Source organism: Equus quagga, chromosome 8 (genome assembly GCF_021613505.1).
Source record: "Equus quagga isolate Etosha38 chromosome 8, UCLA_HA_Equagga_1.0, whole genome shotgun sequence".
Taxonomy (NCBI): Eukaryota; Metazoa; Chordata; class Mammalia; order Perissodactyla; family Equidae; genus Equus; species Equus quagga.
Genome location: NC_060274.1, coordinates 94,534,066 through 94,559,787, shown reverse-complemented (window position 1 = coordinate 94,559,787; position 25,722 = coordinate 94,534,066). Strand labels below are relative to the sequence as shown.

Genomic DNA, 25,722 nt, shown 5'->3' with positions numbered 1-25,722 from the left:
ACGCCCATTCACAAATTTCTGCTAAGTACACTGAGTTCTAATCCATAAAGCATAGGAAAATTTATTTGAGCTTGAATAATTTAAAGGGCGGATGTTCCCAATGATCTTCCTCAACCACAAAGGAGGCTCAGGATGGCGTCTGTAGGTTGTCTAATTTTGGGCAGACCTACATTACATAAACCCGCCAGGAGGCATTAGTTCCACAGAAAACCCTAAGTAGCTGAGTTGTCTTATGATTAGGGTTATTCATAGTTGCTTATTTAAAGAGATATGGAATGCTCACCAAGTATAACAACTTTTGTTTTTGGTCTAATTGATGCCATGATTTTCTTTTCCATAGTACTGAGCCAAGAAGTTCAATTTCAGCTTAAGGCCACGTGCAGTTTATGACTATAAAATACTGTAAGCATAATGCTTATTCTTCCTCTGCCATGGCGGGAAGGCACATAGCCTGCTGATAATTGTAGGCTTGCATTTATTATTTAAAAAAAATACAATGAAAAATGAGCTAAGGTTAAGGGGAAAATGAACACTGTCTTGCATTCATAGAGGAAATGTGAAGGGTGTGGTCTTTCTGGAGGGCAGTTTGGCAACACATAGATAATTTTAAATGTGGGTATCCTTTGACTCAGCCATCCTACGTCTTGGTATTTATTGGGAGAAGATAATCAGACAAGGTGAGCAAAGATGATCCAAGGATGATCGTTGTAGATTCCTTAAAATATGAAAAACTTGAAAGTAATCAAAATTACCAATAACATAGGTGTGGTTAAATAAATTACTTATATCCATAATTTGAATATTTTGAATAGTGTTTTGAATGAAATACTACGTATTTACAGTTATGCACCATATAACAACATTTCGGTAGATGATGGACTGCATATACAACAGTGGTCCCATAAGATTAGTGCCATACAGCCTAGGCGTGTAGTGGGCTGTGCCATCTAGGTTTGTGTCACTGCACTCTACGATGTTCACACGATGATGAAATTGCCCAACACAGTTATCAGAATATATCTTCATTAAGTGGTGCATGACTATATTGAAATCATGTTTAGTGGAAATTTCTATATAAATGTTTATGCTATATTGATAAACCACACTTTATAAAAACATATATTTGGTGTAATACCATTTTTATAAAATTGTTTAATTGCCTGTCCATATATATGTATTTACATAGAGAGATACTTGGAAGGATGTCCTAAAATATTAACACTGATTTTCTTTTTATTTTTACATTGCTTAGTTTTTGTTAGTGGATAAGTGTCATTTTATAACATTAAAATCTTTATTCATTTTGAAAAAAGAAAAATGGGAAGAGGCAAAAAGTTAGACTTAGCTTTGTTTTATACCATTTAATTCTGGAGTTTCATCTAACTAAAGACCATTCCTCTGTCGTATAATCTTGACAATAATGTTTATGGTAAGGTTTTGAAGAAATATCAGTTGTCTTAGATCTTTTTAAACCATATTCTGTATCATTCATTGACAGGTACTGTCTATAAAATCAAAGGATGAGAGGTAGAAAACAAACGCTCTCAAAAAAGTGTCTTTAGGGGCTGGCTTGGTGGCGTGGTAGTGAAGTTCATGCACTCCACTTCGGTGGCCTGGGGTTTGCAGATTCGGATCCCTGGTGTGGACCTAGCACCAATCATCAGGCCATGCTGCAGCAGCATCCCACATAAAATAGAGGAAAATTGGCACAGATGCTAGTTCAGTGACAATCTTCCTCAAGCAACAAGAGGAAGAATGGCAACAGATGTTAGCAACAGATCTTCCTCATAAGAAAAAAGTGCCTTTAATTCTTTCTTGCAGATATGATACAGGGAGTAACTGTGGTTCATACTGGGATATTTAGAGTTAAAACCTACTTGCTGCTCATGTAAGGTATTACTTTAAAAGACTCAATCCTGCAGTAAGCTAAGAAGAAAGCTTCTGTGTTGAAGACTGGTTAATAACCTAATTTGAGCTTAAAATTTGTAAGAGAGAGTTTCTCTTTGGGCGATGGCTGGACTCCACTTCTGTGTGTATTTTCAGGAAATTGTCCACACAGAAGTGTTAACAGTCAATAGTCTGGCAAGGACCTGGACTCATCCTTTAGGACAGGAGCTAAAGAACCCTAAGGGCAAAGACTTTTTCAAGGTCATTTCCAACTTTACATGATTGATTACATATTTGGAGTGGTTTCCAATGAAAATAAACTCTGAAATCTACAAAAATCTGAATGTCATAACTCTAGAAGGGTAAGTGAAATAACTTGATTAGTCACCTGTAGAGTTTGTGCTTCCAGAGTCCCTCTTACAGATCTTAGAACGTTAATATCTCCACGTGGCTGATGGCTAAGTCCAAAACGTCCCTTTGGAATTACTAATTGGCTAACAACAGGATTTAATCTTATTTCCCTGCATTCTGGTAGGATTGTTTTCCTTAACTTTGTAGGGATATTTTTGGCTACCCCTCTGCAGCTACCTGCTGGAAAGCAAGTTAAGAAAAGAGACTGAAATAATGAGCATAAGGGAATTCATTTTCCAAAAGTCAAGTCTCTTAAGGAGCATGATGTGAGAATCCAAAAAAGGTTAATAGCTATGCACTCAAGTCCCCATTCTGACTTATGCTAGTGAAGGATTTTTAGTCCTTGGAAATACATTCTAAAACACCTTCAGGTCCAGCATGTATGTATGTAAAATAAACAAGCAAATAATAATAATGATAATAATAATAGTGATACAATCTACCTTTGAGAAATTAAGGTTTTTGCAAATTCATCATTGTTGATTTACACCACCGTGGCTAAAACAACTGAGCTCTGCCAGGCTGGGGTTTTGCTTAGCAGAGAATCTGATTCCTTAGAGTGGTGCTTACTGGCTTCCTGATCCAATGCGTCTGAGCAGCAGAAGGGCCAGGTAAGAAATCAGCCAGATAGAGGATGATCCTGTTTGCTGCTTGGAGAGGGATTAATTTAATGTGATGGCCTAGACTGCAAGAGTCTGTGGCAGGTTTGTTTATTTTACCTTTGCTAACTAAAGGTTTGTCCATCAACCCTTTGTGGCTCATAGTTTCTTCCTACAAATTTTCAGTTTCTTATGCTGTATCTCAGTTCCCAACCTGGTCTGTAGAAGTCCAGCACAGCCACTCTTCACTGGCCACTGTCTTTGAGATGGACTCAGATTCAGTTGAAGGCTGTTGCTCTCCACTCACCCTTTCCTATAGTATGTTTGCATTCATAAGTAAAATGAAAATATGAGATGAGTGAAAAATTAAGATACACTGATGGGTTTGCCACCTATCTTGCTACCCAGAGAGCTCAACATGCTGTTCCAACTGTTCTGAAAGAAACTTCCCCTGTAACTATGATCAATAAATGTTAGACAAGCCAGAAACATCTCTCTCCACTCTGGGCTTGGACATAGGAGAACTGGCACATAACCCTTGTTTCATTACACACTGTGAAAGAAATTAAAAAATGAACACCTGCCAAACAACAAAAAAATTAAAAGTAACTGACCTAAGTTTAGCATAGCAGCATGCCAAGCTGAACAAACAAACAAAAGACTGAGATAATTTAATAGGTGGACTTGGACTGAGCACTGAAGGCTGTTAATGTGATGTCCAGAAAGCTGCTTCATTCTAACTAAGTAATACCACTACATTTTCAGTCTGCCCAAAATGCTCTGCCTTAACTGACACCAGCTGTCTGCTGAGAGAGCTTCCTGTGTAGCTTCTGGAGTAACATGAGCTTATCTTCTGAGTCCTTGTGTCCCGTACCTGGAGGTCAGATGCCTCTAAATGCCCCAGTGCTTTTAAAGATACTGGTTTTCCACCCTCTTGTAAAGTGCTTCCCTGCCCTCCATAAGGCTCATTCCATACAGTGCTGCAACTTTCTACCCATCCTAGTTACTGTCTTCCACCAATATGTATTTTGCTGGCCAGCAGGGCAGAGGGTAGGGATGGTGGGGGTGAGGGGCAGCTGTTTACTTTCCCACAGTCAGCCTAGCCCCTAGTTCATAGTTGTCTTCTCCTTCTGGTTGACCTGTCCAGTGCCCTATCCCCTTGTTTCTTGGACACTACAATTCTAGTGACCTTCATTTGTGTTCTGCTTCGCTATGGCCTCTCCATGGGCCTTGCATCATTCCCAGCTAGCAGGATCTCCCAAGTGGGTGCTAAATAAACACTGAATGGATGGATGGGTAGATGGATGCATGGATAGATGAAATCATCCAGAACCACTTCTAATGAAAAATCTTAAATTCCTAATATCCTGACCATAACCTTTCAACCTTCCAATTTTCTGACTGTACCTGTTTTTCAGTCTTGTTCTCCTCCAATAGACCCTACCTGACTTCACTTTCTTCCTTTTCTTATCCAGAGTATCCCTTGATCTTTAGTTCTGCTGTGCCCACAGGGGAAGAGGAAACCAGCTCGGGATCTGTCTATCTACATTTCTCCCTTCTATATCCCACCCTAGGCAGTTGAGCATTACTAGAGGAAATCATACAGTTGTTATAGGCTACCGTCAGCCTGATGGGGATAGTTGCAGGACCATCAATACTGCAGGCAAATTAATCGGTTCCGTCTCTCAGGCTCTACAAGTACTATTTACAAAATTTTACCATTCTCCCTACCCCACCACTTCCTGTCACTTAACAGACAAAACAGAAGCCATCAGACAGGACTTCCTTAACTTCCTATGCTCTCTCCTTTGCCACTGCAATCTGCATCCTTCCCTTCCTTCCTGCATCCTGTCTCAGAGGGTGGGGCAAGACTCCTCTCCAAGGCGAACTCTTCCACCTGCTTCCCTCAGGCTCTTCCTCCCTCCTGACTCCCCTGGGACTCTGCTCCACCCAATGTCTCCTCTTGCTCCTGAGACTGTAACTTTAGTTTCCTCTTTTCTGGCAGTATTCTCTCAGATTATAAAGATGCTCAAGCATTTTCCTTTCAAAACAAACACACAAAATTTTTAATGGCTACCACACTCCCTCTTCCCTTCCCATTATAGCCAGCCTACAGGAAAAGCCAGTCTTCATTCACTGTCTCTACTTCCTTACATTCCATTTGTTCCTCAGGCTGCTTCTCTCCCCACAGCTCAAATGAAATTTCTCCCTCAAGGTCACCCACCTAGGAGTCAAAGCCACTATACCCTTTCAAAATTTTTCCTTGCTTGTCTTCCTTGTAGCCTGTAACACTGTTGATTACCCTTCTTGAAAATCCCACATTCCTTGATCTGTCTGACAGTGTTCTCCTGAGTTTCATCCTTCTCCTTTGAGGATTCGTCACTCTTTATCTGCACCTTAAACATTTGTGTTATTGTGGATTTAATCCTTGGCTACCATCTGTGTTTCCTACACTCTAGAACCATCTCATGCACTTCCATGGGTTAATTTGCCGTGTCTCTGCTGATCACGGCCAGATCTGGACTTCTAGCCCAGTACTTTTACCAGCCTACTGAACATCTTCAGTTGGATTCACCAGAGACACCTCAAATTCAGCAAAACCCAAAACTGGACTTTTTATCCTGCCTCCATCTACCCCTGCTGTGAACAGAAACCTGCATTTCCTTCACTTCTCCCACCCCCCCCGTATCTGAACAGGTGGTTGCATGACTGGTCAGCTCCACCTCCTGCTAATGCTTTAACCTAGAGAATGTGAACCAAAGGCAAGTATCAGAATCACTTGGTTTTTTCTTATTTTAAGAGGTCTAGGGGAGTCCCAAGCCTTTGTGTTGAAAAATCCCATGCTCCAGCCTTACTAAAAACTACGTGTAGTTGTCTGAATATACCTGTACTTTTTTAACAGTTGTTTTTTTAAGATATTTTAGACTTACAGAAGAGTTACAAAAATAGTACAGAAAATTCCCGTATACCCTTCACCCAGCTTCTCCTTCTGTTAACATCTTATATAACCATAGCACATTTATTGAAACTAAATTAACCTTGGTACAATACTGTCAACACAAAACTTATTTGGATTTCACAAGTTTTTCCACCAATGTCATTTTTCTGTTCTAGAATCCAGTCCAGGATCCCCTGTTGCACTTAATTGCCCTGTCTCCATAGTGTTATACACGTGCTGGTATTGTTCCAGTGCCTTTACGTGCATGTATTGTTTCTTCCACATAACATGCCTTTCCCTCCCTTGCCTACTTGGTGAACCTCTTATTCTTTATGGTTGAGATCAAATAGTCCCTTTCCCATAAGGCCTTTCTTCCCTTCCCTGGCAGAGCTGAAATCCAGTGGTCTTTATCACAGCTTTGTAATCAGTATTAACAGGCAAGAGCAGAGGTCAGATGTGTAATGTCCTCAAGGACAGGAACTGTGTTTATTTCCTTGTTGCATTCTTAATACTGAATTAAAGGACTGGCAAATATTAGGAATTTAATAAATGTTTAATAATGTCATTAAAGATGCCTAATCATATTTAAAAAGTCCCTAAAAGAAGGTATTTTGCTGCCATAACTATTTAAATCTGGTTTTCATTATCTGGTAATATATGGTTCCAACTGGATTGTCTAACTTACTGCATTTTTAAATTTAATTCTCTACTTCCTGCAAATTACAGACCCCTTAATTTGATTAATATACTATGAATTTCTGTACCAGTTTATTTCTGAATAAATTGTAGATGTTCATCTCTCAACCACAGAGCTTACATTATTGCAGATATCACATTTCTAGAACACTGTTTATAACTGACCATTGCTGTTCTCTTTCACATGCCTAAGACAGTGGTCAAAAAAGTAGCACAGGACATGATGCACCATTCATCACCATACTGGCTTATTCTAATTCTGGGCAAAGAATAGACTGTGTACCATGCTATATAATCTTAAAGAAGATTGAGACTACTCTTCCTACCACAAAGTCTGCATTTTAATTCTTCTCTAAGAATCTCAGGAGCACAGCTCTCCTGTCAGATCTGATTTCAGTCTCAAGAGTAGTAAAGCAGAGAGCTGATTCTCGTCTCCCTCCTCTCTAATTTGTAATAAATTAACTTCATGCCATTTTAAGATGAGTTGCACAGATCCCAGCCTATCAAAGCAAACACAGAGAATTGTCCTTTGCTATGACAATGGCATTGTTTTGTTCCCACAACCCAGTAGCAGCCTCATGAGACTGGTCATGTTGCCTTATTTCTCCTAGAAAGAATGGCTCAGTTAATTGTTCCCTCATCTAGCTATCATCGTATGTCTACTGTAATCCCAGTAACACTTGAGCTGTGTCTGTCACAAGAGAACAGAGAGGACAGTGTCTTATTATTCTCATATACGTATTACCTTGTTCCATGCCTACGCTGGTTTTGATAGAAAAAAAAGTCCCTATCCCAAAACCAAAACAGTTGTTTTACAAGTGTTCCCCAGAATGCAAGTGATCCATATTTAACCACCCATCTAATTTAGGGGTATAACTGGATTTTACTGTGGTGACAAAACCATCTTATCAACTCACATGCAGTGTAGTTTCGTGCAAAGCGTCAGTCTCATGCTGTTAAGCCTGCATTGCTCAGATTCGCAGGTATTCAACCACCCAACCACAACTCTTAGTATTGATATTTCCCACTAAAGCACAGGCAGTGTCATGCCATACTCGTCCAGCTTCATTTCCATGACTTCATTGACTCTTTGCCCTTCACCTAAGGAGGAGATTGTTCGTTCCCATTTGTTTTCTGCAGTCCCTAACCTGGTTCAGAACCGTGCTCACAGTGCAGAGCCTTCTCCCACCAGGCTGCAGACTGCCTGAGGAAGTTACTGCTGATTCTTCCTCACTCCTCAGCATCTTCTGGTAAACTGTGCATTTCTTCTTAAGGGGCTGGAGAACCTTTTAGGCTTAAACTCTTGCTCACACCTGTCCCTGCCCTTGGGGCCTACCTTTTGGAACCGCATTTCTATTCTTCACTGTTCTTCAACCCCATTTCTCTTCTAACAATTCTCTCTCATCGAATGAATGAATGAGTGATCTCTGATTCACCTGTTGTATTCCCAAGTTCCTGTGTCATGCCTCATCTGCTCCTACCTGCCCCTCCTCCCCACTGCCTCCAGGTCATATGATCCGTTTTGCTCCCTGTGTGGTTTCAGAACACAGACTAGCCATCTTGCTGTAAGGCTCATAGGCTTATTACATATGAAACTATTTCAGCTCTTTAAATCACTCTAAGCTCTCTCCTAGGGGGTCTGCCACAATCATACTCTTTTGTTGAAAAGTGAACTTTTTTTGGTCTTTCTTAGCCATACCCACCATTCAATATATCTGTAAATCAATAAATTTTAAATTTGTTATAGAAAAACTCAAAACTTGGTTAAAACAACAGTGGAAGAGTAGTTGTGGTCACACCTGTTGCATAGGAGTTGTGAACACAAACTTTAGTTCAAATCCTGTCTCTGACACTTACTAATATTGTGACATTGAGCAAATCACATTAGCTCCTCAGGTTCCAATGTTTGACCTCACAGCGTTATTATTGAGAATAAGAAAACACAGGCAAAGTCCTCCCTAGTGCCTAACATTTAGTAAGCCCTCAGACGTGGTAATTGCATGAATTGCTTTTAAAATGTCCATTGTTGTGTAGTACATTAAGGATGCGTGCTGAAAACCTCAGAGAACAATAAAAGATATGCTATGAGACTTTCTCTGCAATTTCTGCAGGCCACTGAAGTTCTTCAGAAATAGACTAAAACCTCCAACTCTAGCCCCATACCTAGCATATTGCCTTTGACTCTTACTGGACAAAAAAAATCAGTTTTGAACCTCTGGTAAATACTATATCAAACGGTTCATAAACACCGAGGAATGTTTACGTGCTTTTCTTTACTAATTGATGGGTGTAATTCTCCCCACCCCTGCCCTGCTTTCCCCACCAAAACATACACACAGACACACACACACACGTACCCCAGTATTCTTGGTAGAAAGTCTTGAAATAACTTTTGTGTCCAGAGTAATGTTTATGTTAATTATTGTATTTTGTACCTGAGTGAGGGTGTTAGAGTTTAGCTGTAAGAAGCTATCAAGGTGTCACACTTAAACGGACTGGATGCTGAGGTCTTGGCCTCCCATGCTAGGGGAGAAGTAAAGTGAAGCAGGGTTGGTGGCACTAACCTGGCTACAATGACTGGCCCAGGAGAATGCAGCCATGTCTTCTACTCACAGTGCCCCCTAAGGAAACAACACAGCCATCATATCTTCTATCCCAGAAGTGGTCAGGTCATGACTACCAATGGAGCTAGATGAACCCAGGAAGCAGGAATTCTAAGAGGCTGCCAGAAGTGCTCAAGAGCCAGGCAGTTAGTTGGGGGAAGGGGGTAGAAGAGATTTATCTACAGGGGCAGAATTTCTGTGAACAGATGAAGCATACCAGGCTAGGGCAGGCTCCAGGTCCCGGGGAAGAGGCCTGGAAATAGTTGGATAGTGTGTCTGGACTACGTTTGCATGAGACTTCGGTTCCGATAGGAAGTGGTGGTTACACGTATGGAGCTTAACTCGGGCTAGGGATGGCAGACCAGAGCATGTTCCTAACCCCATAGACCAGATCCAGGCAGGAAAAAGGATCAATGTGGGGGGTACGGTGACTCATGTTATGACTTGCTTATACCGAGCTCTGATATGAAGAACAAGACTGAGAGGAGAGGACGGTGACCCAGGGTTTTACAACATCACTTTGCGTAAGCACTTTTTCTGAAGAAGGCATTGGAAGTGTTCACTTTGTAGTTATTCTTTAAACCATATATGTGTGTTTTGTGAACTCTTCTGTCTATATGAAATATCTTGCAGTAATAAAAGAAAGCATTTGAAGTTACAAGGTCAGAAGAGAATTATAGAGGCTGTCTATTGTGTTTATTGGTACTCCTGTTACTGGGCAGGTGTGCTAGTAAGAACATCTTGTAATATTCTGATTCTGTCTCTCTAAACTTCTTAGAGAAGTCTTTCTTAAAGATTTATTATTTAAAATTTAAAATACGTATATTTTGTGAATCACACAAAGTACTCTACAATACCAAAGTGACTCTGTGCTTTTAAACTCCTGCCTGTTACCAGGACACTAGCCTTGAAAATATTTGAACAAATTTAAGGAATAAAGTTCATATGAATTTTAGAATTTATACTCAGAATAATCTAAGCTATACCAGCTCTATATCTGTTACAGTATTTTTTCTCAAAATTTTAATTTAAAATCACCTTATTGTTACAAAAGCAATATATAGAAAATTCAAAGTAAAAAAAGCCCACCATACTTTCATTACCAAGATGATGTTAACTATTAATCCCTTAGTGTATATCTTTCTAGATGTTTCTCTGTATGGATTTTTTTACCCAAATGATATTATATGATATATAAATTTTTAGAGCAGTTTTAGGTTTACAATAAAATTGAGAAGAAGATAGAGAGATTTCCCGTATACCCTCTGCCCTCACACATGCATAGCATCCCCCATTATCAACATCACTCAACAGAGTGGTGTGTTTCTTACCAAGGATGAACCTACATTGGCACATCATAATCACCCAAAGTCCATAGTTTACCTTAGGGTTCACTCTTGGTATAGTACATTCTGTGAGTTTGGACAAATGCATGATCACATATATTCATTATAATATCATACTACTCTAAAAATCCTCTGTGCGCTGCCTATTCATCCTTCCCCATCAACCCCTGGGAACCACTGATCTTTTTCTACCGTCTCCATAGTTTTGTCTTTTTCAGGATATCGTATACTTGGACTCATACAGCATGTAGCCCTCTCATGTTGGCCTCTTTTACTTAGTCGTTTAAGCTTCCTCCATGTCTTTTCATGGCTTGATAGCTCATTTCTTTTTGGCACTGAATAGTATTCCATTGTCTGGATGTACCACAGTTTATCCATTCACCTACTGAAGGACATCTTGGTTGCTTCATAATATGTATATATGTATATTTTTTAATCTAGTTTTTCAGTTAATGATTTTTCCAATCACTGACTTTTTACCTCATTTAGAGCTTAGTCAATGAATAAATTTCAAAAAAAAAGAAATCTTTTCAGCAGGTTTGTCCAAATCCAGGACCATACATTGCATCTGACATCTCTTAAGTGTTGTTTAATCTAGAACAATCCCTTTTTCCACAACAATTGACTTGAAGAGACAAAGCCAAGCATCCTCAGAAAGTACCATCCTCTGGATTTGTCTGGTTGCTTCCCCGTAGTGTTGTTCAGCATGTCACTCTGTCCCTTGTATTTCCTATGAAGCGCAAGCTGCCTCTGTAGGTGTGATAGATTCAGGTTCAGCTGTTTGGTAAGAATGTGTTGTAGATGATGATATGTTTCTTTGCACTGTCCTGCATTGGCGTGACAATCACCTGATCTCCCCACGTGCAATTATATTTGTCCTCTAGCCAGTAGAAAGTCATGTGAGTGTTCCTACATTGGCATCATATATCCATTTCCTCATCCACAATTTTCCTGCTGGTCTTAGCACTAAATGACAATCCTTGACTAAAGAAAGAATTACTTTGGGAATATGAAACTGTATTTCTAAATCTGTCATTTCTTTTACATTTGTTAGCTGGCATTGTCAGTCAAGTAGAGATATCCCTCACATAGTGGCTCTATTGGAGTACCCTGAGAGACGGTTTCCTTTACTTGCCAGTTTTCAAAGTAAGGAGTTGTTTAATAGCTGCCTTAGATAAGATGTTGGAAGAATTTAAGCATTTTTTAAAAATGCTGTGGCCACTGTAAGTGTGATTTCTTGTGCACTTCCAATGTATCAGGCACTGTGCTAAAGGCTTTATGGAATCTAATTCTTATGACAACACAGTGAGGTTTTAGAGAGAGAAATGGAAATCCCGAGTGGTTAAAGAACTTGATACAGTTACTTGTGTGGGAGGTAACAGAGCTGGGATTCAAACCCAGATGGATCTGAGTCCAAAATCCGTGCTTAATTCCTTTTATACATTTTTGTTGCATTTTACTTAAAAGCCAAATTCTATTCGTATTGCTGTTTGGAATGTTTCCCAGTTCATAAACACTAGAAATGGAAATTATGCTTAATAATTCTCATGAGGTCTTTTCTCCCCCTCCTTTTCTTTTTTCTTTTTAAATATTGTTAACAGTGTGAAGAAAACACAAATCTTCAGGATACTACCCGCTACCTCAAACTTCCCTTTTCCAAGGGCATTCTCCTTGGGAATAATAATCAAACCATGAAGGCTACAAAGGAATCTTTTTGGATAACATCTTTCCTGTGTTCCACGAAACTCACACAAAATGGTAATGTATAATACTGCTTCGTTTGAAAGCCCTAGTACTTAAGTACTCATGTGAATTTTGGTAGGCATATTCAATAAACATCAACGTTATGTTTAAGAACTTTGCACTAGAAAAATTGTTCATCCTTCTGTCTGTGATTTCCAATAAAATGGAAACAGTAGTGACCCAATGATCTGTTAAATGTGTGTAATTTAAGGGCTTCAAAATTATCCCAGTCTTGGAACCCAGGTATACAACTGTTCAAATAAACCATCAAAAGCCAGCTGCTTAAAAAAGAAAAAGACAGAATACTACCACCTTAATCTCTCATGTTTTATAGCTCCATAAACAGTGCTAATTGCAGGCTTTAGAATAAAGCCTATTTTTTGTTTAATTAGAAGGATATTGCTTTTCTATTCTAGCATTACTTTTTATGTCAGTGATTGTTTAGAAAGTTATGATTAATAAAGCAAGCTCTTCTCCTTGGCAAATTGTCACGAAAACGTTGTCTGTAATGAAGGAAGTAAATTAAACATTTTTGAGTTCTTCGTGGTTGCTGTATAAGGCTTCTGGCTAGCATCCTGAACGCCATATTAAGAAGTCAGATTCATTTTGTTGAGAATCACTTCATAATAAAGTATTGTGTCTCCTAAAGTGCTCCTGTGCCTAAACATTTGTGTTATTAGTTTTTTTTTCTGTCATAGAACAGCATTTGTATTAGGAAATGTATTTCTTCTCTTAGAACATGGAATCAGAAAAGAAGCAAAATGTAGCATTTCAATATTGACCACTTTTAAAATACGTAACAATTTCTCATGCAATGCTACTATATTTACGTAGGATGTTAGCAAATGATGCTTTCACGTTTATGTTAGTTTTTGTTTCTACCCCTCCAAAAGTGTTTTTGGAGAAATATTTTAAAAACTCAACTGTGTGATTATGTTTAGTAAATTTGATTGAAGGTAGCTATCACCAAGTTAAGATATGCCAAGTTACACCAAACTTTATCAGTATTCGGTGGTTATGACTTTACTTAAATAAAACCTCTATTGACATAACTCTGTAATTAATATAAAGCATTTAGCAAACTTCAGGTATTTTTAATGAGGCCAATCTACCTCCATGGAGGTTATGAAGATAAGAAAGTCAACTTGTTATTGATTCCCTTAGACAGAATTCTTATTCATCCTATGTGGGTTAGTTGTGTATCTGGTGTAGAGCCTAGGTTGACATTTAACTGACTGTCTCCACTGGAATATTTTCAGGTTGAACTAGTTATCTATTGCTGTAACAATTACTATAAACTTACTGGCTTGAAACAACAAAAATTTATTATCTTACAATTCTGGGGTCAAAAGTCTGGAATCCACTGCACTGGGCTAAAATCAAGGCGTCAGCAGGGCAACATTCCTTCTAGAAGCCCTAGGGGAGAATCCTTTTGCTCACCTTTTCCAGCTTCTAGGGGCCACCTGCATTTCTTGACTCATGACCACTTCCTCTACCTTCAAAGCCTGCAGCATAGCCTCTTTAAGTCTCTCTCCCTGGCCATCTTCCATCTTTTAAGGACCCTTGTGATTATATTGCACCCACCATATAATCCAGGATAATCCTTCTATCTTAAAATCTAGAGATTTTATCTTAATCACTTCTGTAAAATCTCTTTTGACGTGTAAGGTTCCCAGGTTCCAGGGTTTAGGACGTGGACACTTTTGGGGGCCATTATTATGCCAAGCACACAGATAAACCTAACGACAGAGTCTCTGCCATCAAAATATTTGGCCCTGTGCCTTAATTTATTCTAGTTCTAGAGTTTAGGATGTTAGACAGAATTGCAAACATAAAATGGAGAGAACCAAATCCTGAAAATCACAAGTTGTTACTTTGTAAAAGCAGAGAACATTTTCAGGAAAATATATGGTTAAACTTTTCACAAAATCATTACATTAAACATCTCACTATATGGAAGGCAATGTTTGGCTCATTTTTGGAAGCTGATAAGTGCTTAATTATCATTTTGACTTTGATTAACCTCGTCAGTGTAAGGCAGCTCAAAAATGAGCCAGGGAATGAATACTGTGTTTCAAAGAGATAGGAAAGAGGAAGGAAGTTAGTTGATCTTTCTGAAATTTACATGCTAGACACACTTCTCTCTATAGAAGTAATTCAGTTCCAAATTGGAATTAGATTGCTTTGTATTCGTTTTACTCAACTTGGAAAATATACAAATCCCATTTCCATTACATTTGGGCATTTAGTAAGTGATGTGGTCTCTGGGAACAGTTTCCTAGAGCAGATTTGTATTTCAGGATCTGTAAGGTGTGTGTCTCTGCACTGTGTCTGCATTCCAGCATCGTTCTTGGATAGCGTACCAAGGCCAGAGTACTCTGCTAGACATCTGTGATTGCCAGATGAAGTAAATATCTTAAACTCCTTAAGAGTAGGGATCAGGAAAGAGATTATTTTACTTCTTTGTTAGCTTCCTTGGGCTGTTAAACATAACTTTTTAAAAAGTTAAGAAAAGGGGCCGGCGTTAACTTAGTGGTTAAGTTCACGTGCTCCACTTCAGCGGCCCAGGGTTCATGAGTTCGGATCCTGGGCGTGGACCTACACACCACTCATCAAGCCATGCTGTGGTGGCATCCCACATATAAAATAGAGGAAGATTGGCACAGATGTTAGCTCAGGCCTTCCTCAAACAAAAAGAGTAAGATTGGCAACAGATGTTGGTTCAGAGCCAATCTTCCTCACCAACAAAAGAGAAGAAAAAGTTAGAAAAAAATAAAAACAATGCTAAATTTAGTCTAACAGTTACACAGTTACTGACTTCCCCACATCCCCTTCTCGCCCCAATAATAAGTGGTTCATTCAATCTCTTCCTAAGATTGTGATTTAAAAAAAAAAGAGGAGTAGGGATCATGTAATCCGCCTATTTTATAGCTCTTGGTAGGTTAGGCGTACAGTGTACACCTAAATGCTTATCAAATAGAATGTATAAAATTCACATTTTCAGTTGTAGGTCATATCCCCTAATTTGCAATTAAATGTATCTTCAAATGGCTAAAATAGAGACCTGACATGACAATTTTGACTTTGAGTACTTTCCATATATGATTAGTTTTGTCCAGACAGACATACTACTTTACTCTTCCTTTGTTCCATAATGAACAATCTAGAGATTCATCAGACTTCTTGCAAGAAAGATGAACAGCTCCATCCTGACCTGATTGTCTGCGCCACTGTCATCTGTTTTCCAGCTCTGCTGATAACAGTCCTATTCCTGGTTCCCCACTGTGGCCACTGGTGGTGCCACTTTGTGGTCAGCAGAGCCACCTCCTTCCTCCACAAATTCTCCACTCCTTACATTGGGCAGAGCCCTGGACACCGCTGCAACAGCCTCACTCTAAGGGGGCAGGGAACGAGAGCAAGGAGACAGAGTGAGAGCTGGAGTGGAGGTGGGGCAAGAAGAGAAGAGTGAAGGGCAGGGGGAAATGCATTGGGAAATTTAAAAGAGAAGAAAGGGGCCCACCTGATGGTGTAGTGGTTACGTTCTCATGCTCCACTTTGGTGGCCTGGGGTGCACAGATTTGGATCTTGGGTGTGGACCTACACTCTGCTCATCAAGCTGTGCTGTGGTGGCATCCCACATACAAAATAGAGGAAGATTGGCATAGATGTTCACTCAGGGCCAATCTTCCTCAAGCAAAAGGAGGAAGCTTGGCGACAAATGTTAGGTCAGGGTAAATCTTCCTCACCAAAAAATAAATAAATAAAAATAAATGAATAAAAAGTATGTCTAATTTAATATTAAAAAATATGTATATAAATAAAAATAAAAGTGAAGATGCCTGGGAAGAGAGGTATCCTGAAGGTAGATGCGGGAGGTAGGAAGTAGGTGGGAGGGCGGCAGTAAACAGCCCGGGAGGATAATGGAGTAGAGCCTCTGCCACTGCGGGGCTCGCTGTAGAAATACCTAATGTTCTAAAGATAACCAGTCATTTTTGGTTTCAATCGTACTCCAGGATGTCTGTGTTAGACATGAATATTAAACATTTTCAGGTTTTTCTCTTTATGAAAATATCATAAATCTCTTTTTCACAGTCAGTGTTTTTTCAATTCCCTCATCTTTGTGATTCTAGAGGTTCCTCCTCTCTGTCCCCATTTGTTGTAGATAAATGTTCCTTTTACTAAATTTCTTCTTACTGAGTCCTTTTTGAGGTTTTTCTTTTGAATCTGGCGTTGGTGCCGGTTGCTTCCGTGTCCTCTTGAGATTCTTAGGCTTTTCCTCATCTCTGTGCACTATGGGTTTTCTTTCTCATCATAACTATTTCCTTGATTTCTTGGGTTTTTAAAATTTTTTGTTTCTGTGTCGGTCTTTCTGTCTCTCAGCAAGTCCCATTTGGGTTTCTCTTGAAACAAGTGTTTTGAAGTAAATTTCTTACTGTTGAGCCTAGAAAATCCCTCCTGGCTTCTCTCTGGCCTTTCTAGTCTCCGCTTCCCTGGGCACTGGGCGGCCAGCCCTGCCAGTTCCCTGCCTTGAGCACTCCCAGCCTGCCAGCATGAGCCTTGTCAGTTCTTAGGTTTTCATTGGCCTCCTGACGCCACTGCTTCCTGCTTCCTTTGGAGAGTAGTCAAGCTGGACACCATGTTCAGGAGCTTTTCTAACTTCTGCCTGGGAAAGCTGAGGGAAGGATTTATTCTCTCACCAGCTGAAGAGGTTCTCCGAGGACCCTGCTAGTCTGAGGGCCCATGTGTTGTCAGTTTAGGAAGGGGAGGAAATTGAAGAACTGGGCTCTGAGCTTACCCAGAATCTGGGATGGAAGATGACCAAGGAGTCCAGCACCTGGCCCTCTCAGGTCCAAAGGCTCACTGGATGATGTAGCAATTGACTGGGCTTGTCATCCTTGTGCAGGGACCTGCAAGTCTTGCCGGATTTGGGTCATATTATCAAGAAGACGCTCATTGCCAGGTGGAATTGGTTTTTAGGTGGAGTGTTCTGTGCTGGGGGGACAAATATGAATAAAGCAGGTTCCCAGGCCTCAAGAAACTTTCATTTTAATGAGAGGAGACAGAAAATTATCCAACAAATAATTTGTCAGCTGCTTGCTGTGTGCCTGCTCTGTTCTGAGTCCTGGGAATACGACAGAGCACATCAGAGGGATGGCTAGCTCATCCTGGGATTTCAGCAAAGGCTCCCTGGATGAAGCAACGGCTAACCTGAGAACTGAAGGATGAGTAGGAGTTTGTGTGTCAGGAGCGTTGGGAAGGGAGAAATAATTAGAATACGCTGTAATAAATACCATGTTAGATGGCTAGTCGTGGTGTGGGGGAGCCTGAAACTTGGATGACCAGGAGGGGCAGGCAACATGTTGGAGAATTCAGCCTTTACCAGTAGAACACTTTGATGTGAGGAACTGTTCTCTATTAAGGCAATTAACCTTCCTGTTCTGTTTGGAAAGGTGATATGCTTGATCTTTTGAAATGGAGAACCCACCCAGACAAGATCACAGGCTGTCTCTCTAAGTTAAAAGAAATCGATGGCTCAGAAATAGTAAAGGTACCTGCTGTTTCGTTATCCCTCTCTTGGAAATTCATGGGATAAAGTATATTTGGAGGGGAAGAACAGATGATATTTTACTTATTCATTTACTTCTTCTTTATCTAACAGTTTCTGCAAGATACACTGGATACCTTATTTGGAATTTTAGATGAAAACTCCCAAAAATATGGGTCTAAAGTGTTTGATTCTTTGGTGAGTTTAAATTCACTTTAATTATATCTTAACAATGTTGTCTCTCAATCTTCACTTTCATAAGCCTGTTTCGGAAATGTGTACTTAATAGCGTAAGAGTTCACTTAAAAAGAACCAAAAAAAAACCCCTCTTGGTTTGTATTCAGTTTTATAAAGCTCAATTTTCTTTTTAGGTTCACATAATAAATTTGCTGCAAGATAGCAAATTTCATCATTTTAAACCTGTAATGGACACTTACATTGAGAGCCATTTTGCTGGGGCACTTGCATACAGGTAAGGCCCTTTATCTTGTAATTGGTTTAGGAGCACTTCCTTTTGCGCTTTTCTGAGCAGAACCAGCAACATAGGGAAATTTCAAAGGGAGTGTAAGAAGAACTGAAGCACAACAACTGAAGTGTCTCTTGAGACAGCATCTTCCTTTCTCACACACCTTTTTTTAATGGCTTGAACTTATTTTGATTAAAAGGGAAAAAAAAAGAACTTCCTGAATTCTATTCCTGAAACCTAAAATATAATGTGTTTTCTTCTTGTCTCTGTTTCGCTTGATATTCTTTGATCTGAAATGTCTGGTGATTTCACTTTGGCTTCCAAGTGTCCCATTTAATCACCACACTCCTTGATGATTCTAGATGTGTTTGAAAAAGAATTATGAAGGGAAAACAGCCTTTGCCATCATAGCTTTTTAAAGTCATTCATTCATTCAGCTGTTAATATTTATCGAGTGCCTACTACATGCCAGGCACTATACTTTGTGCTGATTAATGAGACCTGGTGCCTGGCCACAAGCAGTTCAGTCCTGGACTTTACCCTTTGAGACCAGCTGCCACTTTAACTGCTCATCCTTCCTCTCAGCTCACATTCTGCAAGCAAGGCTAAAAGTGAATGAAGAATGACAGACTTTAGCTAGTACCTGCCTCCATGCATCCTAGTTGATAATTGCCAGAAGGCAACAGCTTTTCTCTTTCTGTCCTATGCATAACATCTTCCCGGTGTTAGGTCCTGCTTAAATACAGCCCTGGAATGTACCCCGATGTTCTTTCTCCCTGTTCCAATACTGTCATTGCCATTCTACCCACATTTTTACCTTATACCTTAAGCACCTGTGCGCTTGTATGTGCACAATCATCTATTCCTAGAGGTGTGTTAAAAGAGCATGGAATCAGATTTTCGCCCCTTTTTCCCCATCTTTGTGATATGCAAAAGATTAATAGGTAAATAAGCATTTGATCCTGTTACTTTGGATATTCCCGACCATGGCATATTAAGATTTATGCCTCTAGCGTTTGAATGGATGGAGTTATTTTTGTAAGATGTGACCTTCCGTCAACGTGTTTTTTGCAGAGGGTAAAATGTAACAACAGAAATAGTTTTGAAATGTTGGCCTGGCTCTGCCACTTGGCCTAACAATTTGGGCCCTAGTGTGAGGGGATCACGACTTCCAACTGAAATTATCATTAGAAGCTGGAGAACAAGGGTGTTATTTCTAAGACATCAGGTTGGCCAGGAAAGCAGGATAATCAGTCCTAACAAGAAAAATAAGGCCTGTGGAATCTTCTTGGGCTGGGGGTGGTCAGAAAGGCACTGACATATTATCCTCAAAATAGTGTCCATATAGTCTTCCCTGACTGAGAGAAAAGAGAAGCATTTAAAAAAATTGTGCCATTTCCTAGAAACCAAGAACTGACCAAAGTTAAAGGTAGCAAGACTGCAATCTTGAGAATAGTTGTTTTTTGCTTTTGTTTAATTTTTGTTTCTTAAACATTAAAACCTGGCTTTTCTGGAAATTCTTCTCCTACCAAGGGACCCTTTGACAGTAAGCTTTGGTCTTACCACAGGTCAGAAGATTGGCTTGATAAATCCTTGGGGATGTGATTTGAAGTGGGGAGGTGTTGCCTTCATCCCTTGGCACACCCCTTCTTACCTCCAGCTGAATGTTTCATCCAGCTATCGATGTGGTCACTGAGGAAGAAATCCCAGTTAGCTGTTGTCCAAGACTGACCATGACAGTCATACTTCCAGGCAATTCCTTGGCCAGAGTCCTTTTCTCTGGTATTTGTCCTTATCCATTTGGAAGCATTGCCAGAAACAGTAGGGCCGATGGCATATGTCCAGACTGAGGGGAATCTCATTGGGAGGAAGTGTTTCTCTCTTCAGCTTCGAAAAGGGTAGTGATGTGGGTATGCAGATTTTGTAAAATTATTATAGCAGTCTGACATAAAAATGTGAGAACTGATGGAAAGAGAAGACTCCTCGTGATAAAAATAAGTGTTTGATTTGTTGGCATTTAGTTGAGAATTAGACCACGTCTACAGTTCTACTTTCTGCACATTTCCTCCTGTATTTTAGAGATCTCATCAAAGTGCTCAAGTGGTATGTGGACAGGATAACAGAAGCTGAGCGGCAAGAGCACATCCAGGAGGTGCTGAAGGTAATAACACACTGTAGATCGCAGACATCGGAGTCTGACAGAGCTGTTGCATGGTGATGCTAAACTAATTGGTTTCCTGCACACGGGCAATAATTGGTGATGATATATTACTGACATTCCAATTCAAGGATCTTAATCAGTTTATGGCTGCTCCAGAGCTGAAATCTGAAAGAGGTTTTGACAGGCTCGCCCAGTGGAACCTTCTCGGGATTGTATCCTTACTCCTCTGGGCTCCAGAATGCCTGAAGTGAAGTCTAGGATTGGCTGGAGGGAGAGTTTATGAGAGAAGACTATAGATGGGCAGTTAAGCTTAGGAGTTCCTGGCTCTTGCTTCTACCACCCTGACAGAGACCATCTGAGAACCATTTGTCTTAAACTTTGGGAGAGAACAGAGTGGCTTAGCAGGGATCACAAAGAGGAAACCTGAGGTTTTACTGGGTCCCATGGTTTAACGCTGCCTGCATCTCTGGACCCTATGTGCTCAGTGTATATGGAGAGGCTAATACATTATTTGCAAACGTGTTCAGAAAGAATACAGATTCTTAAAGGGGTTGTCCAGTAACTGCCCTGGCAGTCTTCGATTCCTATTATTGAGTGCCACCCTATTTGATGTCAGTAGACAAAACGAGACAGATATGCCTTTTATAAAACAAGCATTTTATTAATTATAAATTTATCATTTTGGTCTGATTGAAGGTAAAATACCAAGTGGCAAGAGGACTTCCCAGCAAAGCAAGATCATTTTTGAAAGGCAGGCTATTATCTCTTTGTTAACTAAATTAAAAAACCATCTGAGGATCAAAAACATTTAATGTTTGGACCTCTTGAGAATTACATAGATTTTTTACATTATCTATACATTTTCTCTCATTAGGCATTGGAGAAAAATGGGTCTTCCCCTACAAGTAAATACTGTTCAAAAATCTCATGGGGCCTTAGTGTTTAAATCAATAATTTAAAAGTCTAATGTTGTACCATAGTTTTTAGCTTGTCATTGTTAAATAATACTTTGGTTTCTCTTGGAACTAACCTTTTAAACATTTTATTCTAAAAAGGCACAAGAATATATTTTTAAGTATATAGTGCAGTCTCGAAGGCTGTTTTCCCTCGCCACTGGTGGACAAAACGAAGAGGAATTCCGCTGCTGCATTCAGGAGCTCCTTATGTCCGTCCGCTTCTTTCTCTCTCAAGAGAGCAAAGGGTCTGGAGCGTTATCTCAGTCACAGGTAATTTTTTTTCATCTCTGCTGAATAGAAGAGAAATGAATGCAGTTTGTTTATTTTTACATAGCAGCATAAGTGAATGTTTTCTCAATGAGAAATCCCTAGCTGCGGTTCATATTTATAGCTTAACCAACTTGATATGGGCTTTAGAAAGCCCCCCGGCTTCTGAGTTCCGGCGGAACAGAAGCTGGCTGCCTTTCCTTGGACTGTTCCCACTGATTGGAGAGGCTATTCAATTCCAGTCACCAGGACACATACTGATGGTTAGCCTCACCGTTCCCTTCAGCCTTGGAGAAGGAATTTCCCTTGAGCCAATCAGTTGCCGCGGTTTTCCCTGAGCCCTGCACTGCATTTTAATCTGTCAGCTTGAGACTCATTATATTGGACTTGGCTAAACTGCGTGTTGTTTTGTTTTATTTAACTTGACCCTGATCATCCTGGGCCTGATCTTAGATGGCTAGTGCTGAGCGACTGTTGCCAAATTCTATTACTGGCAGTAGCTGCACATGTTTTGTTTAAGAACAGGATCCATCCACTTTCCGAATCACATGGCCCTGGACATGTTCCAAGAAATAATTCTGAATCTTTCTCTGCACTTTCCTAATCCTTCTCGTATACTTTAATGACTTGGTTGAAAACCTGTCAGATGGAGAAGCAATCTCTTTGCTACCATCCCCTGGAAATTAGAGACTTATAATTATCGAGAATTGGGGCATAAGATAGGAGATTAGAAGACAAAACTAGATCCCTAATAGTATTGTTATAATTTGGTACCATTTCATATTTGGAAGGCATAATGTGAAATAGCAAAACACCAAAAATGTACCAACGCTCCAATAATAATGCCATACTTTTTTGACTGTTTGGGGGGTGTTCTTGTTACTCTCTTCTTTACAGAGGTGGATTGGTCTTCCATCTGGGCAAGGATACAATTTGGGCTCTTTTGTTCTCAGAACTTCACTACTTCTACAGAAACTATTCAAAATTTGTATTTCCATTTCTGAATTTTTCTTTTTAACCTTTACCAGTTACAGGGACAAAACTTAACTAATTTATATCTGAAAAGTACTTTCTTTACTCTTAAGAGTAACCTTAAGTCATAGTGTCTCACTGAGATGTCTTCCTGGAGATACAAGAGGTTTTTTCTTTCTTTAAAGATAAAGCAATATTCCTTTCCCTCAGTTGTTTTTCCATTGAATCCTAGCAGTCTCCCTGAGATGACTTGGGCTGCTGTGGTACAAAGGAATAGAGCAGATCTCCTTTTATCTCTTTAACATATTGACTTCCACTGCCCTTGATGCTCCAAGTGCCATCACTCAGTCAAGGTAGTGAAACAACTTTAGTGTCTTCAAAGAGCTGTATTAGATTCTTCTTTTCTTGACTTTAGCTTTTTATCAAGAGATAATGTATAAAATGTGTACATAAATTTTCTGAATATCTTTGTAAACTCCACTGAAGTCTTTCTGCATTATTTTGTGCAGTATCCCTTCCTTGTAAATTTTGGTGTGATAATTTATTTTAATTTGATGCTAAGAAAAACTTCATATAAAATGATGATGTGGTTAGTTTTCTTTATTAAGCAATGAGCGCTTCATCCCTCTGTATTTTGGGAGGATAAGGAATGCTACCCACCTCTTCCCATTCCAGGTTCCCTTTTGACCCCACACCTTCATAGCTCTCTCTTCTAAGAAGGAAGGTGTCACTAAGCTGATTGATCCAGTGTGTTAGTTTTCCATTGCTGCATAGCAAATGACCATACGTTTACTGGCTTTAAATAACACCTGTTTCTCAGCTCACAGTTCTGTACGTCAGAAGGCTTGGTTGTATTTTTTGCTTAGGGTTTCCTACAGCCAGAATCAAGGTGTTGGCTTTGATGGCTTATCTGGAGGCCCTGGGAAGAATTCACTTTCAAGATTTTAGGCTTTTGGCAGAAATCCTTGTGTTTATCAAACCAAGATTCCCATTTCCTTGCTGGCTCTCAGCCAACAGTGAGACGGGGAGAGGGGTGCTCTCAGCTTCCAGAGACCTCTCGCATTCCTTGGTATGTGGCCCCTCCATCCTCAAAGCCAGCAATGGTATGTCACATCCTTATGCTTCAGATCTCTCTGACTTCACCCATCACGAGCTGGAGAAAACTTGTCTTTTAAGGGCTCATGTGATTAGGTCATGCCCATCTGGATAAGCTCCATGTTTTAAGATCAAATGATTAATAACTTTTATTGCATATGCAGAATGCCTTTTGCTATGTAACATGATGTAATCATGAGAACACCACCATGGGACAAAGGTCTTGGGGGTCATGTTAGAACTCTGCCTATCACATCCAGAGCCAAGAATATCCATTGTTAGTCTGCCGTAAAGGCAAAAACCCAGTTTTCTTGCTCCATTTTGCATTTTTTCCATGTGGGCTACAACTGAGGGCAAATTTTGTCTCCTGGACGCAGAGCAGCCATCCCAGCCATCCTTCCTATTGGATCAATGAACGGCTGCCCCGCAGATCTGGCCATCCTGGTCCTAGGAGGAGGCTCATTTAGTCCCCTTGACCTAAGTAAGCCCAGCTCTCTAATGACTCTGTCCTTGGGCGCCCCGACCTAGGCAGAACTGCTGCTAACTTAGCTGTTGTAGCAGTGGTTTCCCATTCCGTGGACAGATCCCTACCCTGGGAACCCCAGGAGAAGAAGAGGAATAACAGAAGGCGTTGAGGCCCAAAACCCTGCCCCAAATTTCTATTAATTATCCTTCTTTATTTTCTTGGCTGTCAAGAAGGTCAAAACAAAATTGTAGTTTTATTTTTATTTGCAGTAAAAATCCTTAGCTTAGATACCCTGGTACAACTGTCTTTCTGCCCTCATCACGAAGTCCTTGTTCCTTTATCCTTTATTCTTTTTAATATATGTATCCTACACTGCAGGCACATTCAAATGCTTTTTGAAGTAAAAAGGTATAAATAAAGAATTAATGGATGAATTTAGGGATTCCTGAGGAAAATCAACTTCATTGATTTTTCAGTGATTAGAAAGCTGAGCTCATTTTATTTTATTTTTTAACTTCGTCTGTATGACTCAGCTCTTTGCGAAGTGAAATGAAGGTTATATAAATATAAGCTTTAACAGAGAAAACCAAGTTATTAATTTTAAACTCATTCAAGTGAATCTATGATTTTTAGGAGTCAAGGAGAACATAGCTGTTGACTGTAGCAGCTTAAGCATTTTGATGGCTCTGGTATCAAAAACAGGTCTTGGCTCTCCTATAGATTTTAGCTGCTTCTGTATGGATAAATACCAAAATCCGTGAATTTGAATTTGAATTTGATTCTTTGTTTGAATCATCAGCACATGCAGACTTGACCTACTTTCCGCTGGTGTCAGGTCTCGTTGGTAAGCCGGCTAGCACTCAAATTTCAGCATCATAGAAACATATGCCTCCTTCTCCCACTAGGTGGTTGAAGCTGATCGACTTTTCCTTCCTTTGCCCTCCTTTTGTGGAATTTTAAAAGGCTGAGTTTCTTTGTTTTGGTGTACAATCCTAGCCCAATTTTTTAAGTATGCCCCTTAAGATTTGATATTAGCATCTTTTTTTCCTTAAAAAATGATTATCAGATTTCTTTATTTCCATAAAGGATATTGTTCTTAGTACACACAGTTCAGAGTTTACAATAGATCTTGAAAAAAACCTAAGGGGTTGTTCTGATGATCTTTTCATTTTACAGGTGATGAAGCTGAAACCTAGGGGGCTAAAATGGCTTGTCTAAGGTCGCAGAGTTGATTAGAACCAAAGCTGGTACCATATATAGTCTAGGTCTTCTGATGCCCTGTCCTGTGTTTTTCCTTTAATCAATAAGTTGAGTGCTTTAGGGAATTAATGTTTGGTTTCTTAAAGGTAAATTAGATTTAAATGAGTACTTCAGAAAGCTGCTCCAAACTGGAAAGAAATAAAAGTGACTACAGTCCAGGTCTTGGTTGAGCATTCTTTCCATGTGATCATGCTACATTTTCCTGATTCTGTGGGGGGTTTTTCCAATCATTTTGCTAATGTCAGTGATTTTCCAGAATTTCCCAATTTTTATTATGTTGCACCTTTGCTCACTTCAAAAGATTGTCCTTT

The 25,722-nt window shown here is 39.8% G+C and overlaps 1 protein-coding gene across 4 annotated transcripts in view; it reads left to right on the top strand.

The window, feature by feature from the left end:
* The window catches only part of DOCK4 (dedicator of cytokinesis 4), a 432,596-nt gene that overhangs the window by 276,632 nt on the left and 130,242 nt on the right, over positions 1–25,722 (top strand). For all 4 annotated transcript variants that reach the window (XM_046670233.1, XM_046670234.1, XM_046670231.1 and 1 more), the window contains exons 17-22: positions 12,082–12,238; positions 17,674–17,771; positions 17,883–17,966; positions 18,140–18,240; positions 20,314–20,395; positions 21,451–21,621. In XM_046670233.1, the coding sequence (XP_046526189.1) occupies positions 12,082–12,238; positions 17,674–17,771; positions 17,883–17,966; positions 18,140–18,240; positions 20,314–20,395; positions 21,451–21,621 (693 nt within the window). The remainder of the gene's footprint in view (positions 1–12,081; positions 12,239–17,673; positions 17,772–17,882; positions 17,967–18,139; positions 18,241–20,313; positions 20,396–21,450; positions 21,622–25,722) is intronic.